Raw genomic sequence first — 11,076 nt, 5'->3', positions numbered from 1 at the left:
AAATTAATTGGCCAAACACAAATTATTTTTCGCCAAAAGTACTTTTTAAAATAAGCTAATTTTAGAAGCTTGACCAAACAGGCTATTAGTCAAATAACAAAAAATTACCTAGTAATAATCTTTTGCTTATGCTGAGTAAGTGAGTATAGACTTTGGTGCTAAGGGGATTGAAGCTATTAAGTTAGCAGCTATAAAGCATTAGTCTTCACTCGCAAAGCATGTAAACTTCCATTAAAACGCAACAGTCAAAACAAAAAGCAAGCTACTTCGAATCCTCAAAATACAATAAGCCATTGTCGTGGAAAGAAAGAACCCTGACAGGAGGCAATAATGAAAGTTAACATTAAAAAACTTACAACTATTGCTTTGAGGGAGACTCAATTCTTTACAAAACTACTTGTGGTAAATTTTCCAAACAAATCAGCACGGCATATGTTAAAAAATCATGCGCAATGGTTCAAAGACACTGCCTAGTCAAGCCATCGAGTGATACCATCTTCTCCAACAGCTGCAAGTACTTCAACGCGTACATCCAAAACAGCCTGCACGTACGAGTGATGGCAACATCAAAATGTGGGTTATAAGTGGATGATAGATACGCCTTCCTAAATAACTGATCTCATAATGGACGTAATCCACTCAAGCAAATTCCCCAGTTCAAAGGATGGAAAGGGGGTCAGGTAGAGATAATTGGAGAGAGTTTTGGAAAAGGGAAAAGAGATGTTCTGGGACATATTAACAAAATGGTTACAGTATGCAACTACCATGAGATGGGGCCTAGAGTTTTAAATGTCAGAAGCAGAACAAGAACTTACCAGAGGATTCCTACAATTTACTAGTCGACATTCTTCCATAGTACCTTCAAATGTCCAACTCTCCCAAACATCAAAACTGTGACTTGCAAATACAAATTCCATTCTCCTATTTATCTGCAATATCAGGGTCGGGGGTGAAATCACAGCTTCTATATGATACCAATAAAATCAAGCAAGGTAGAAATCCACAAAAGAATGGCACAACAAAAATAGTATCTCTGATTCCCATTGATATATGTATATGTCAACATCTTGTATTGACGATTAGAACCTTCCCAAAATAAACTTCCTTCAACTTTTGTAGGGAATAACTTCTTAATAGCGAGGTCTAGGCGTAAGGAAATGAATTTCTATTATCTCAACTATTGATGCTAACTGAACATGGAGAAAGTATTTGATATACTCCCAAAATTAAGGATGTAGAACAAAGAGCACTTCAAAAGCTACGGCATCTTCCAGGAGAGGGGTCAAAAGTTTCTACAGATAAAACAAGAATTTTTTTTTGGGGTTTCCTACCCGGTGTCAGATACCCAAATTGGGGCCCCGATTAATCTGGATTCGCGCCGCGTAAGGCCCATTTAATAGGGAAGCGCTCCCTAACAGGATTTTTTCCATGTCCCAGGCTCGAACTCCAGACCTCTGGCTCGTCCACAGTTTTATGTTTATCTAAGTGAATTAACACATAAATGTATCTCAAACTAAAAGTTCCTACTTCCTAGCATGTGTAGAAGCAACAAAGCTTTTGCAGTTCCCTAATGGTTCATAAAGCACAATAAAACCCCAAAATACTGCACCAAGAGGCAGTGTAGATCAAGGATGTTTTATAACAAAAATTACAGTGATAAACCATACCTGTAATAACTTCCCGCCAGCAGTAAATGATCTCAACCCAATTGTATCCTGAAAGAGAACCTCAGAGTCATTATATGTGTTCACAAGGCATTTGTTTGAGGAAACTTTGTTGAAATCTTGTACAGACTCTTTCCAAAAAAGATGTTTTTTTTTTTTTGACAATGTTAAGATAACTCTTTCCAAAAAACATGTATGTTCAAAATTTTCCAAGAAGTTTCTGCAAATAGTTTTTAAGAAAATCTATACTTCTTAAGTGGCTTTACCGCTTGAGGAAGTTGTAAACGAGTTCTTCTACTCACAGAATACACACAAAAAAAAAAAGCTACAAAATCCAGATTTCTTTTTGCACAACTTTTTTTTCTAAAACATTTTCCAGAAGTTGTCCAAATGGCTCCTAATTCTCCTAACCGACACCCTCAATAGAACCCAAAACACTATGCTGATAGTTAACCACTAACTGAAGGTGGAGGGCAGCCACGCTGCAACAGGAAAAGCAAATTTCTTATGAGAATACCTTGCTTCTAGAAACCACAAGGAACTGTGCTGCTGGGTCCCTCTTTGTAACATCTGACATTGTGTCGAGGAACCAACCACCCCCTTTAACTCTTTGTCTGGAGACATGCAAAGCGGGATGATGTCTAGCATGTAAAGCTATTACATAACCATCCTTCAGCAGTTCCGCAGATTTTCTGCTGAGATCCGCACCTTTTTTTGAGAGCTTCTCCACTGATGATTCCTGTATTGATTCAATTGATGTCTTCCTACCTCTTAAATCTTCTGGAGAAGCAAAACGTGAACTGGAACTCACACCTTGATCTGTTCCGCTCATTGTAGCCCCATCTTCATGGTGTGACGTACTCTCCTTTTCAAAGGTCAAATGATCATCCACTTTGTGTTGTGATTTTTGGCGTCCATGCCGCTTTTTAGCCTTTTTACCTGATCGACTTCTCTTTACTTCAGATCTACCAGAACTATTTTGAGATACCACGGAGCCTTGGAGCTGACTAGGTGATTCCCTCGAAATACTAACTAATCTTTTCTGAGAGCTGTCTGCAACATCTTCATTGGGCTGCTGAATAAGAGAACCCTGCAACGTGCTTTCAACATCTTGTATTTGGTGTACTTCATTTTCATACCCTATCTCGCTTTCCTCTTCTTCATCAGACACAGAATCCTTCGGAGCAACACCATCCAAGAAGAATGACTGCAGCATAGAAATAGCTTTCTCCCTTATTTCCATCCACACTTCTTCACTATAATCTGCGCTGCGTGGCAGTATCAGGACATTGGGCATCTCCCTTACCTAATCCAAAGATACATCCACCTCCGTCAATTAAAAGAAACTAATGAAATACAATTTTTAACATCGCAAATTGCTGATATCAAATTAACATAAATCCAAGAATCCAAATGTGACAAATAGATACCACCAACAAACATTGGCAATCTCCAGCTAATAATCCCCAATTCTGCCTTAATTGGAAACAAAGTGGTGCAAAATTAAAAAAGGACTTCACGCTCCTCAAAGTCCAAGGGTATAGAAAAAATACAAAAAAATAAATCTTACTAAGAACTCCACACATGTCTAACCAGGCCCACCCAAATATCAGAAATATATGAGTTCACTGTGTCTCATAGTCGAGACAGCTTCTTACAAGCAACATAATTAAATACCACATACTAGTAGTTTCTCAAGAAAAATGCCATATATTAGTATTTATCCTACATGACTATACTAAATTTAGACGAAACTACTTTTGGTTAGTGATTACTAGGGAAAAGGTTTGATATCATCAAGACAGCTCTACAATGATAAGTTGTCCAGAGTTTTCCTTTCAATCAGCTTAAATTTGTAAAAGGAAAAATGTAAGAAAGTTATAAGAAAAAATAGATTTTTACAAAAGTCCAGTGAATTATCAGAACCAGTGATTAGGTTTGGACGAGTAGATAGTAGGCAGTGTTATCCCAGAACTGATAGTTTTAATGAAAAAAAAAGCAATGGTGCAAAAATACAAATATATATATATGTTTAGTCCAAGATTGAAAATAATAAGCATGAATAACAAATATATGGACAAAGAAATTGTAAAAATATTACGATAAAGTGAAATATCAATCCTCTAGTGTCACCTCTCCAGAGAGGCTCATTGGCAAAGAAAAGTATGTCTTAGAGCCTTGATGATGACACTCTCAACATGTTTTGAGCCTCTCCGGACCCCGCTTTGTGGGATAGTAGAGGGCGTCTGCGACACTCTATTCTCGGACCCCGTATTATTCTGGGTATGTTCTTGTTGTTGTAGATTCCAAGAAAGTAGAGCAGACATTGCAAAAAAGTCACAATAAGGCACAACCCTAACTACTTTAAAGGCAACAATAGAAAATATTGCAATAGTAAAAGAAATAACAAAAGAAGAAACGAAAATCGAAAACAACAACATCCAGGTTGTTGGGCTTGACTTGGGTCATAACGTAGTCATCCATAAGAGAAGATGACATGCCAGCTCTCTGCCCCAACTAAACTTATGGAGCATAACAAGAGAAAGGTGTAACGAAAAGTTCAGAACTAAGCATTTGAAAAGCATCCTGGATCCCTTCTCTAACCAAAACAATTGTTCTGGAGGGCAAACACCTTGACAAGGGTAGGAGATTAAGGATGCCTGCTAGACTACACCATACATATTTTAGTTCCTCATTGTATATGCATCAGGTGGAGTTGGGTCTAATAGCTAAGGATAAGAATCACTAGCATGCATTGGACTTAGGGCTATAACACCTTGGAATAACTAGCATGCATTGGACTTAGGGCTATAACACCTTGGAATAGAACTCATTCTCCGTGCTCCAAAATTAATTCATTTTAATACGTGCGACCCAATTTTCAATCTCTAAACTACAGCACAATCTCTATCAAACAAGCAAGCTCTCACAGTAAGGCAATTCACCAACTTTCTCCATAATTTCCAAAACCAGTACCCTATCCCTCATAGGTATATGAATTTCAACTGGGCAAATCATTTGTATAAGAACTTCAATTATTACCTGCTCTCACTGTCTCTTCCACAAAAGGAAGACATTTTGAAGAAACAGCAGAATTCAAATTTCAAAGACGGAAAACTCAGTCCCACCATTATTTACTAGAAAGCATGCCATTAATGAGAGAAATTCATCTAAAAGAAAGCTGTTTATCCAAATATACTCCTATCATTCAATCATACCCTAAGACTATTCATCATACCCATGCTTCCATCCATTGTGGCCCTTCAGCACCATCCAAAGCACAGCCGGCAATGCTTCCCTCTATTAGAAGTTGTTTCACAGCACAATCATCTAACAGTTGGCAGCTACCGGTGTTAACAAGAAATGCCCCTGCATAAAATGATCAACAAGTCATCCCCTTGAGAGGGAAAATGTGGGATTGGGGCAACAGGGGACTACTTCAGATAAATATCCAGTAGAAAAAGATACCAGGCTTTAAGTGCTGCAAGCAATCTGCATTGATAATTTGAACTGTTTCATTTGTTAGAGCACAGTGTAATGATATAAGGTCACTTGCAGCAAGTAAATCATTAAGGGTATCCATTCTCCTGGCAGCAGGTGGGAATCTAATGGAGTGTCTGCTCATTTTTCCATTTCCCTGTAAACATTTTAGAAATGAAAACTTTGTTAGCACGCATTGATACGAAACATTAATACTTATATCAGCAATTCTTCATTCTGCTGTGATATTTTCCCTATCCAAAAACTTCACAAAGAAACACGGGTAGGTGCTATTTTTGTGTATAATAGGGGAACCCAAATTGAATATTCAGTAGTTTTGCATTATATATTTCATTTAAGAAATGAAAAATCTGCTCATTAAACTTGATGTTTTCAACCAAAAAACATCAACTTATATTTCAAAAAATGAAAAATCTACTCATTAAACTCTTAATTTTCAACCAAGATACATCAACTTATATTTCATTTAAGCAAAGAAAAATCTACTCATTAAACTCTTAATTTTCAACCAAGATACATCAACTTATATTTCATTTAAGCAATAAAAAATCTAATCATTAAACTTGAAGTTTTCAATCAAAATATATCAACTTATATTTCAATTAAGCAATGAAAGTTTTACTCATTAAACTTGAAATTTTCAACATAATACATCAACTTTCCTACCTCAACATCAAAATAGAGCAGGATCATGTTGATTGATTGATATATCCAGTTAAGCTATGAATATGCAGTCAATAAAGTTGAAAATTTTCAACAGAAACACATCAATTTCACTACCTCAACATCAAAATATATCAGGATCATGTTGATTAATTGATATTTTTCAGTTAATCTATGAAACTTCAGTCAATAATGTTGAAATTATTTAACCGAAACGCATCAATTTCCCCATCTCAACATCAAAATAGAGCACACTCATGCTGAATGCTAAACTCCGAGTAGTTTTGCATGATATATTTTGCAAAGATATATTTAATTTAAGTTTCAAAGAAAAATCTATATTTCATTTAACTTGAAGTTTCCAATAAAGTTGAAATTTTTAAAAACACATCAACTGCCTATATTCAGTTTAATCAATCGATGAAAATCTAGTCAATAAAGTTGAAATTTTTAACCCAAACACATCAATTTCACTGCCTCAACATCAAACTATAGCAGGGTCATGTTTATCAAACGACTGATACATTTCATTTAAGCTATGAAAATATACTCAATAAAGTTAAAAAATTTAACCTCCGACACATAATTTCAGTACCTCAACATCAAAATAGAGCACACTCATGTTGAATGCTAAACTCCTGGTAGCCAAAGACCTAGCCGAAGCAGATCTACCTATAATCCCTAGTACAAGTCCACGACACCGCCGCATTCCACGACACAACGGCTGAACTGAGCCAAGCCAACCTGAAGCCGATAAAGTATGCCGAGAAAGCAGATGAGTGCGCCGAAGCAAACCTAATATAAGCGCCATAACAGTATCCGCAACTTCCTCAGCACGATTAACATCCACGTGTACAAGCCGTGTAAGTCCTAGGTCAGAAGCGAGTGCTGAGTCGACGGCTCGGTCAGATGAGCCGAGACAGAGAATGAGTTGCCATGAACGGAGCCGCCGTTGTGCGGCGCGTGGGAGGAACGCGAGTGAGTGAAGAAGTACGGCTGTAGCTGACTCGATCCGTGCTTCGGCTAAGCGACTGAGAGGTACGTGTTCGATAACTGCGATGCCGGAGAGACATTCTTGTTCTAAGGATGTGTCTTCGATGCAATTGAGAGTTATTACTAGAGGAACTTGTTGATGTTGAGTAAGCGAAGACGACGTCGTTTTGTTGTGGTGAGACATTGTTGTTGTTGCTTTGCCGGAGATCTGGATTTAGAGACGCCGGAGAACGGCGGTGAGCATTTCCGTCTATTTCTCCGGCGAGTTTTAGAAAGCAATGAGGTGTCAGTTTTTGGGCTACAGAGTTGTGAGAGACCCTAGTCTTCTCTGTCTCACTTTTTTGGAGCAAATGACAAAAATGGTCCCTTTTGTTTGAATATAGGTTCAAAATAGTCCCTTAATAAGTATGCACTTACTCCCTTTCTTTTAAAATGTTTGTCTCACTTTCTTTTTTCAAACATAATGCCTCTTTCCTTTTTGGGGTTAATTTCAACTTTTCACATAGCATGTTTAAGATCATAAGATTAAAAAATATTTTATCACATTCTACATATCTTTGATTTAAGACCATAAGATTCAAAAGTTTTATTTACTTTCTTAAATTCAGTGACAAGTCAAAACTACACAAATATCTTAACACTGAGAGAGTAACAGTTTTAGTTCTTTAAGTTTGTCAAAAGTTAATACTTTTAGTCTCCGTAAAATACTTATCGAACTCCATAAATTACTTACCGTACTCTGTCAGTTAGATTTGACGGAAACAACGAAAAGAAAAGACTTAACTATAACCATCAAAAAAGCCTCATCAAATCCTAAAATATGAAACAAAGAAAATTACGATAGGCACTTAAAAGATAAGGGGAAAAAAAAAAGCATAAACTACACCTCAAATAGTTGCATTAGACTCTAGATATAAATTAAAAATAATAAAAGCTACAAAAATTGTATCTTTAAATATGAGTTCCCAATGATTTCATTTTTCCCCCACTGTTTCCCTCAAATCTAACAGACAGGGTTCGATAAATATTTTATGGAGACTAAGAGTGTTAATTTTCGGCAAACTTAAAGAACGAAAAATGTTAAATGCATACTTAAGAGATTATTTTGAACCTACCCTGAAACGTAAGGGACCGTATTTGTCATTGTCTGCACTTCTTTGTGTCACACTGGTCACTGGCCTTGTGACTTTCTCTTTTTCTAAAACAACCCTTAATAGTTACTTTATTTCTCAATCAAGTCCCTAATCTAAGGGAATATACTTGGGCAACGTGATGGAATCATGGTCTGGACTATTTATGTAGGATATCTTTTTGCTTTTCCTTTTAATTTTTTTTTTTTCTATTTTGGGGATTTGGTTGAAAAAAGTATTGGCGTTTGGACAGATTTTTTTGAAATAGCTGTTGAAAAATTGAAATTTTATCTGAAAAAAACAAAATTGTGATTATCTATTTGTTTTTCTATTTCCAGAAAGCGTTTTGAAAGCTAAAATCTACATTTTTCATGTACGGTTGCCGGAAAAGGTTATGTTTAAATATTAGTTTAAGAATATGAGATCATATTATTCTAACAAAATTATCATCTTCTTCCCAATGCCATATACTCGATAAGAAAAAGATCATAAAAGTATATTAAGAAAATAGATCATATATAGTAAGAAAATAGCTCATATAGTAATCGACTAACTAACGTTTGGATGAAATTCAAATATCACATTTATATGGTTTATGATATAAATAACCTAAAAATAACACAATTTAACATGATAATTAAATAAACATATATTTAATAATCTTTCAAATTAAATTACAAAAATATTTACTACATTTGTAACTTCATTTATCATTTGTTCATTATCATTAAAATCTTTTATTCCTTTCTACTTGCAACTTATGAAAAATCATAAAGTGATTAATTTGTAAACACGTATTTTGTTATATGAGACAATGATTCGTCTTAACTTTCACTAATGTTCACGACAAAAATATAAAGCGATTGAAAATCATTTTCATTTAAACTTAACATATATTCTTAAATCAAATTAAATGGCATCGACATCATGGTTGTGATGATACTTTTTCCTCCGGACAGATTGTCTGATAAATTTTTTGGCTTCAATGACAGTATTTTCAAATCTTGTGATAATTAACTTTGGATTGTTACACAATCTTGAAGATTAATCTATAATATAAAACAAAATCATGACAACAATAATGAGGTTTATTGATATTAACTTTACTTGGAGTAAGTTATCAATATATTTTAGTCGGTTTCTAGCTTGTCAAGTGCTATGTTTCTTTTCACTTAACAACTAGGTATTCTAATTACTGTAATTTTCAATAGGTCTCAATCATTTTCCTTCACAATTACTTATTACGTAGTTCTTAATAGGTCTGAATCATCCACGTGTTATACTAATATTATTAAGACGTTTCAGTTAAAAAATTACGTGAAACTGTCGTTATTACTATTTTATTTTTAACGTCACGAATCACTACAGCTACCTAGCTATGACCTTTACTTCATCCAATTCCATAATGCATCACCGCCAACCACCTTCACTATTAACCATAATAGACCACTAACCACCTCTACTACAATTCTCAACAATATAACCACCATAAACAACAACCGCCTCGACCTTCATTAGCATCAACGAGGGGTGGCAAAAATAGCCCAAACACATTTGACCCGCCCAACCCGCTCAGGCTTTAATGGATTTGGACTAGAGTAATTTTGAAGATGGGCTGTTTTAGGCTAAGCCCAAATTGACCCGTCACAAATCATCAACCAAAACTAATCAACCTGTCACAAATCATTAGCCAAAACTAATCAACTCTCATTCATTCAAAAGTATAAAAGATGCAACGTGATTAACTTTTTTTTAAGTATTTTTTTTTACATTTATTTTTTATTTTAAAATTTTTAATTTTTTTTTTTTATTTTTTTTATTTCCAAAAAGTATTTGGATTTGATTTTCAAAATGTCGTTTATTTAGAAAAGCATGAGCAGAGAATATTTGCAATCAAAGAGTATCAATATTATTAGTTTCTCAAAATGTTTTAAAAGTGGGTAAGTTGGGCGGGTTGGGTTACTGGTTGGTGTATAGACCTTGACAACAACATTTCAAATCGAAAATTGTTTAAAATTTTGATTGGTTAGGATGGAGTGTTACTTGGTGTAAAGAGCTTGACTTACAAGTCAACAAGGAAAAAATAAATACTTCTCCTTTATTCTGCTATCTCTATACAATCAAGAATCACAATCAAGTTTGGAGAAGGAGCCTAATTCTGCAGTTGCTCCTAATATGGCTACGATTAGGTGTAAGCCAAGTCTCAATCTATTTTCCATCAGCACATATTAATATTGCAAGGTTCCAATTTAACTTGATATTGTTGCACAACAGCTTACAGCAAATCAAACTAGAACTGTCTGCGATTCAAATACAGTCCAATGCAAGCTCGTGTATATGATAAATTATGATGTATTAATATATCAAGTTAGTGAAATTGTGTAGTAAAATCACTAACCTTGTTAATATGTGATGTATCAAGGCATGATAGGCGATCATTCGTAGTTAAAGAAAATATTGAAATAATATATCAAAATAATAGCACAGGTAGGAAAAGGGAACAACTATTAGCTGGGGTGTGAAACTCGCGAAAAAGTGATAGTTTAGATGTGTTTTTGAACATTAACTGTAATATGTCAAAATAATTTAATTCATAACCAGAACTCATAAACTCAAAATCCTAACTCCATCTCTGCAAAACACCGTTTTAACGCTGAGCAGATACAAAGAGAATCGGGTCAACTATAAATTTCATATGAAACAAAAGCATCAAGCAAAGCACAACCACAAATTCTGTGGAGAATTTAAACAAGCAAAGCACAACCACAAAATCTGTGGGTAAATGAAACAAGCAAAGGGGCACAGAAAAATAAATAAAATAAATAGAGAGAATAAAGAGAAGGTAGAACGTACTTTGTTTGAGTTAAGTGGGCCCTCTTGTGTTTCATCAAAAACGGCGTCGTTTCCCTTTCTGCAATTGCAACAACATATTTTTAGATTTCTCATCAATTGAACCATACTTGAAAAAAGATAAGAATTGATCAAACATATACAAGAATATGATAAAATTGGTCCCTTGAGTTCGAGGGTAAGTTTAAAATAGTTCCTTATGTATGCACTTAACAGTTTGGGTCCTTTAAGTTTATCAAAAATTAACATTTTTAGTTATCGTAGCCGAATGGCCA

The 11,076-nt window shown here is 34.9% G+C and overlaps 1 protein-coding gene across 1 annotated transcript; it reads right to left on the bottom strand.

Moving 5' to 3' along the window:
- Positions 1-204: 204 nt before the first annotated feature.
- On the bottom strand, positions 205-7,165 carry LOC132063870 (C-terminal binding protein AN). The gene is made up of 7 exons (XM_059456602.1): positions 6,424-7,165; positions 5,133-5,301; positions 4,903-5,033; positions 2,182-2,970; positions 1,668-1,715; positions 816-929; positions 205-542 (listed from the first exon to the last, which is right to left on the bottom strand). Exons 1-7 carry the CDS (start codon positions 7,003-7,005, stop codon positions 471-473), a joined length of 1,905 nt encoding a protein of 634 aa, XP_059312585.1. The 5' UTR covers positions 7,006-7,165; the 3' UTR covers positions 205-470.
- Positions 7,166-11,076: the final 3,911 nt, after the last annotated feature.

This window comes from Lycium ferocissimum, chromosome 7, assembly GCF_029784015.1.
Source record: "Lycium ferocissimum isolate CSIRO_LF1 chromosome 7, AGI_CSIRO_Lferr_CH_V1, whole genome shotgun sequence".
Taxonomy (NCBI): Eukaryota; Viridiplantae; Streptophyta; class Magnoliopsida; order Solanales; family Solanaceae; genus Lycium; species Lycium ferocissimum.
This window is presented reverse-complemented; position numbering and strand designations above follow the sequence as displayed.

Bases quoted from the DNA above. Each gene is read 5' to 3' on its own strand.
- LOC132063870 (XM_059456602.1), bottom strand. From the start codon at position 7,005: ATGTCTCACCACAACAAAACGACGTCGTCTTCGCTTACTCAACATCAA. The intron at 5,034-5,132 runs GTATCTTTTTCT...CATTTTATGCAG, and splicing joins CTTGCAGCACTTAAAGCCTG to GGGCATTTCTTGTTAACACC. The intron at 930-1,667 runs GTATGGTTTATC...CTGATATTGCAG, and splicing joins CTGGCGGGAAGTTATTACAG to ATAAATAGGAGAATGGAATT.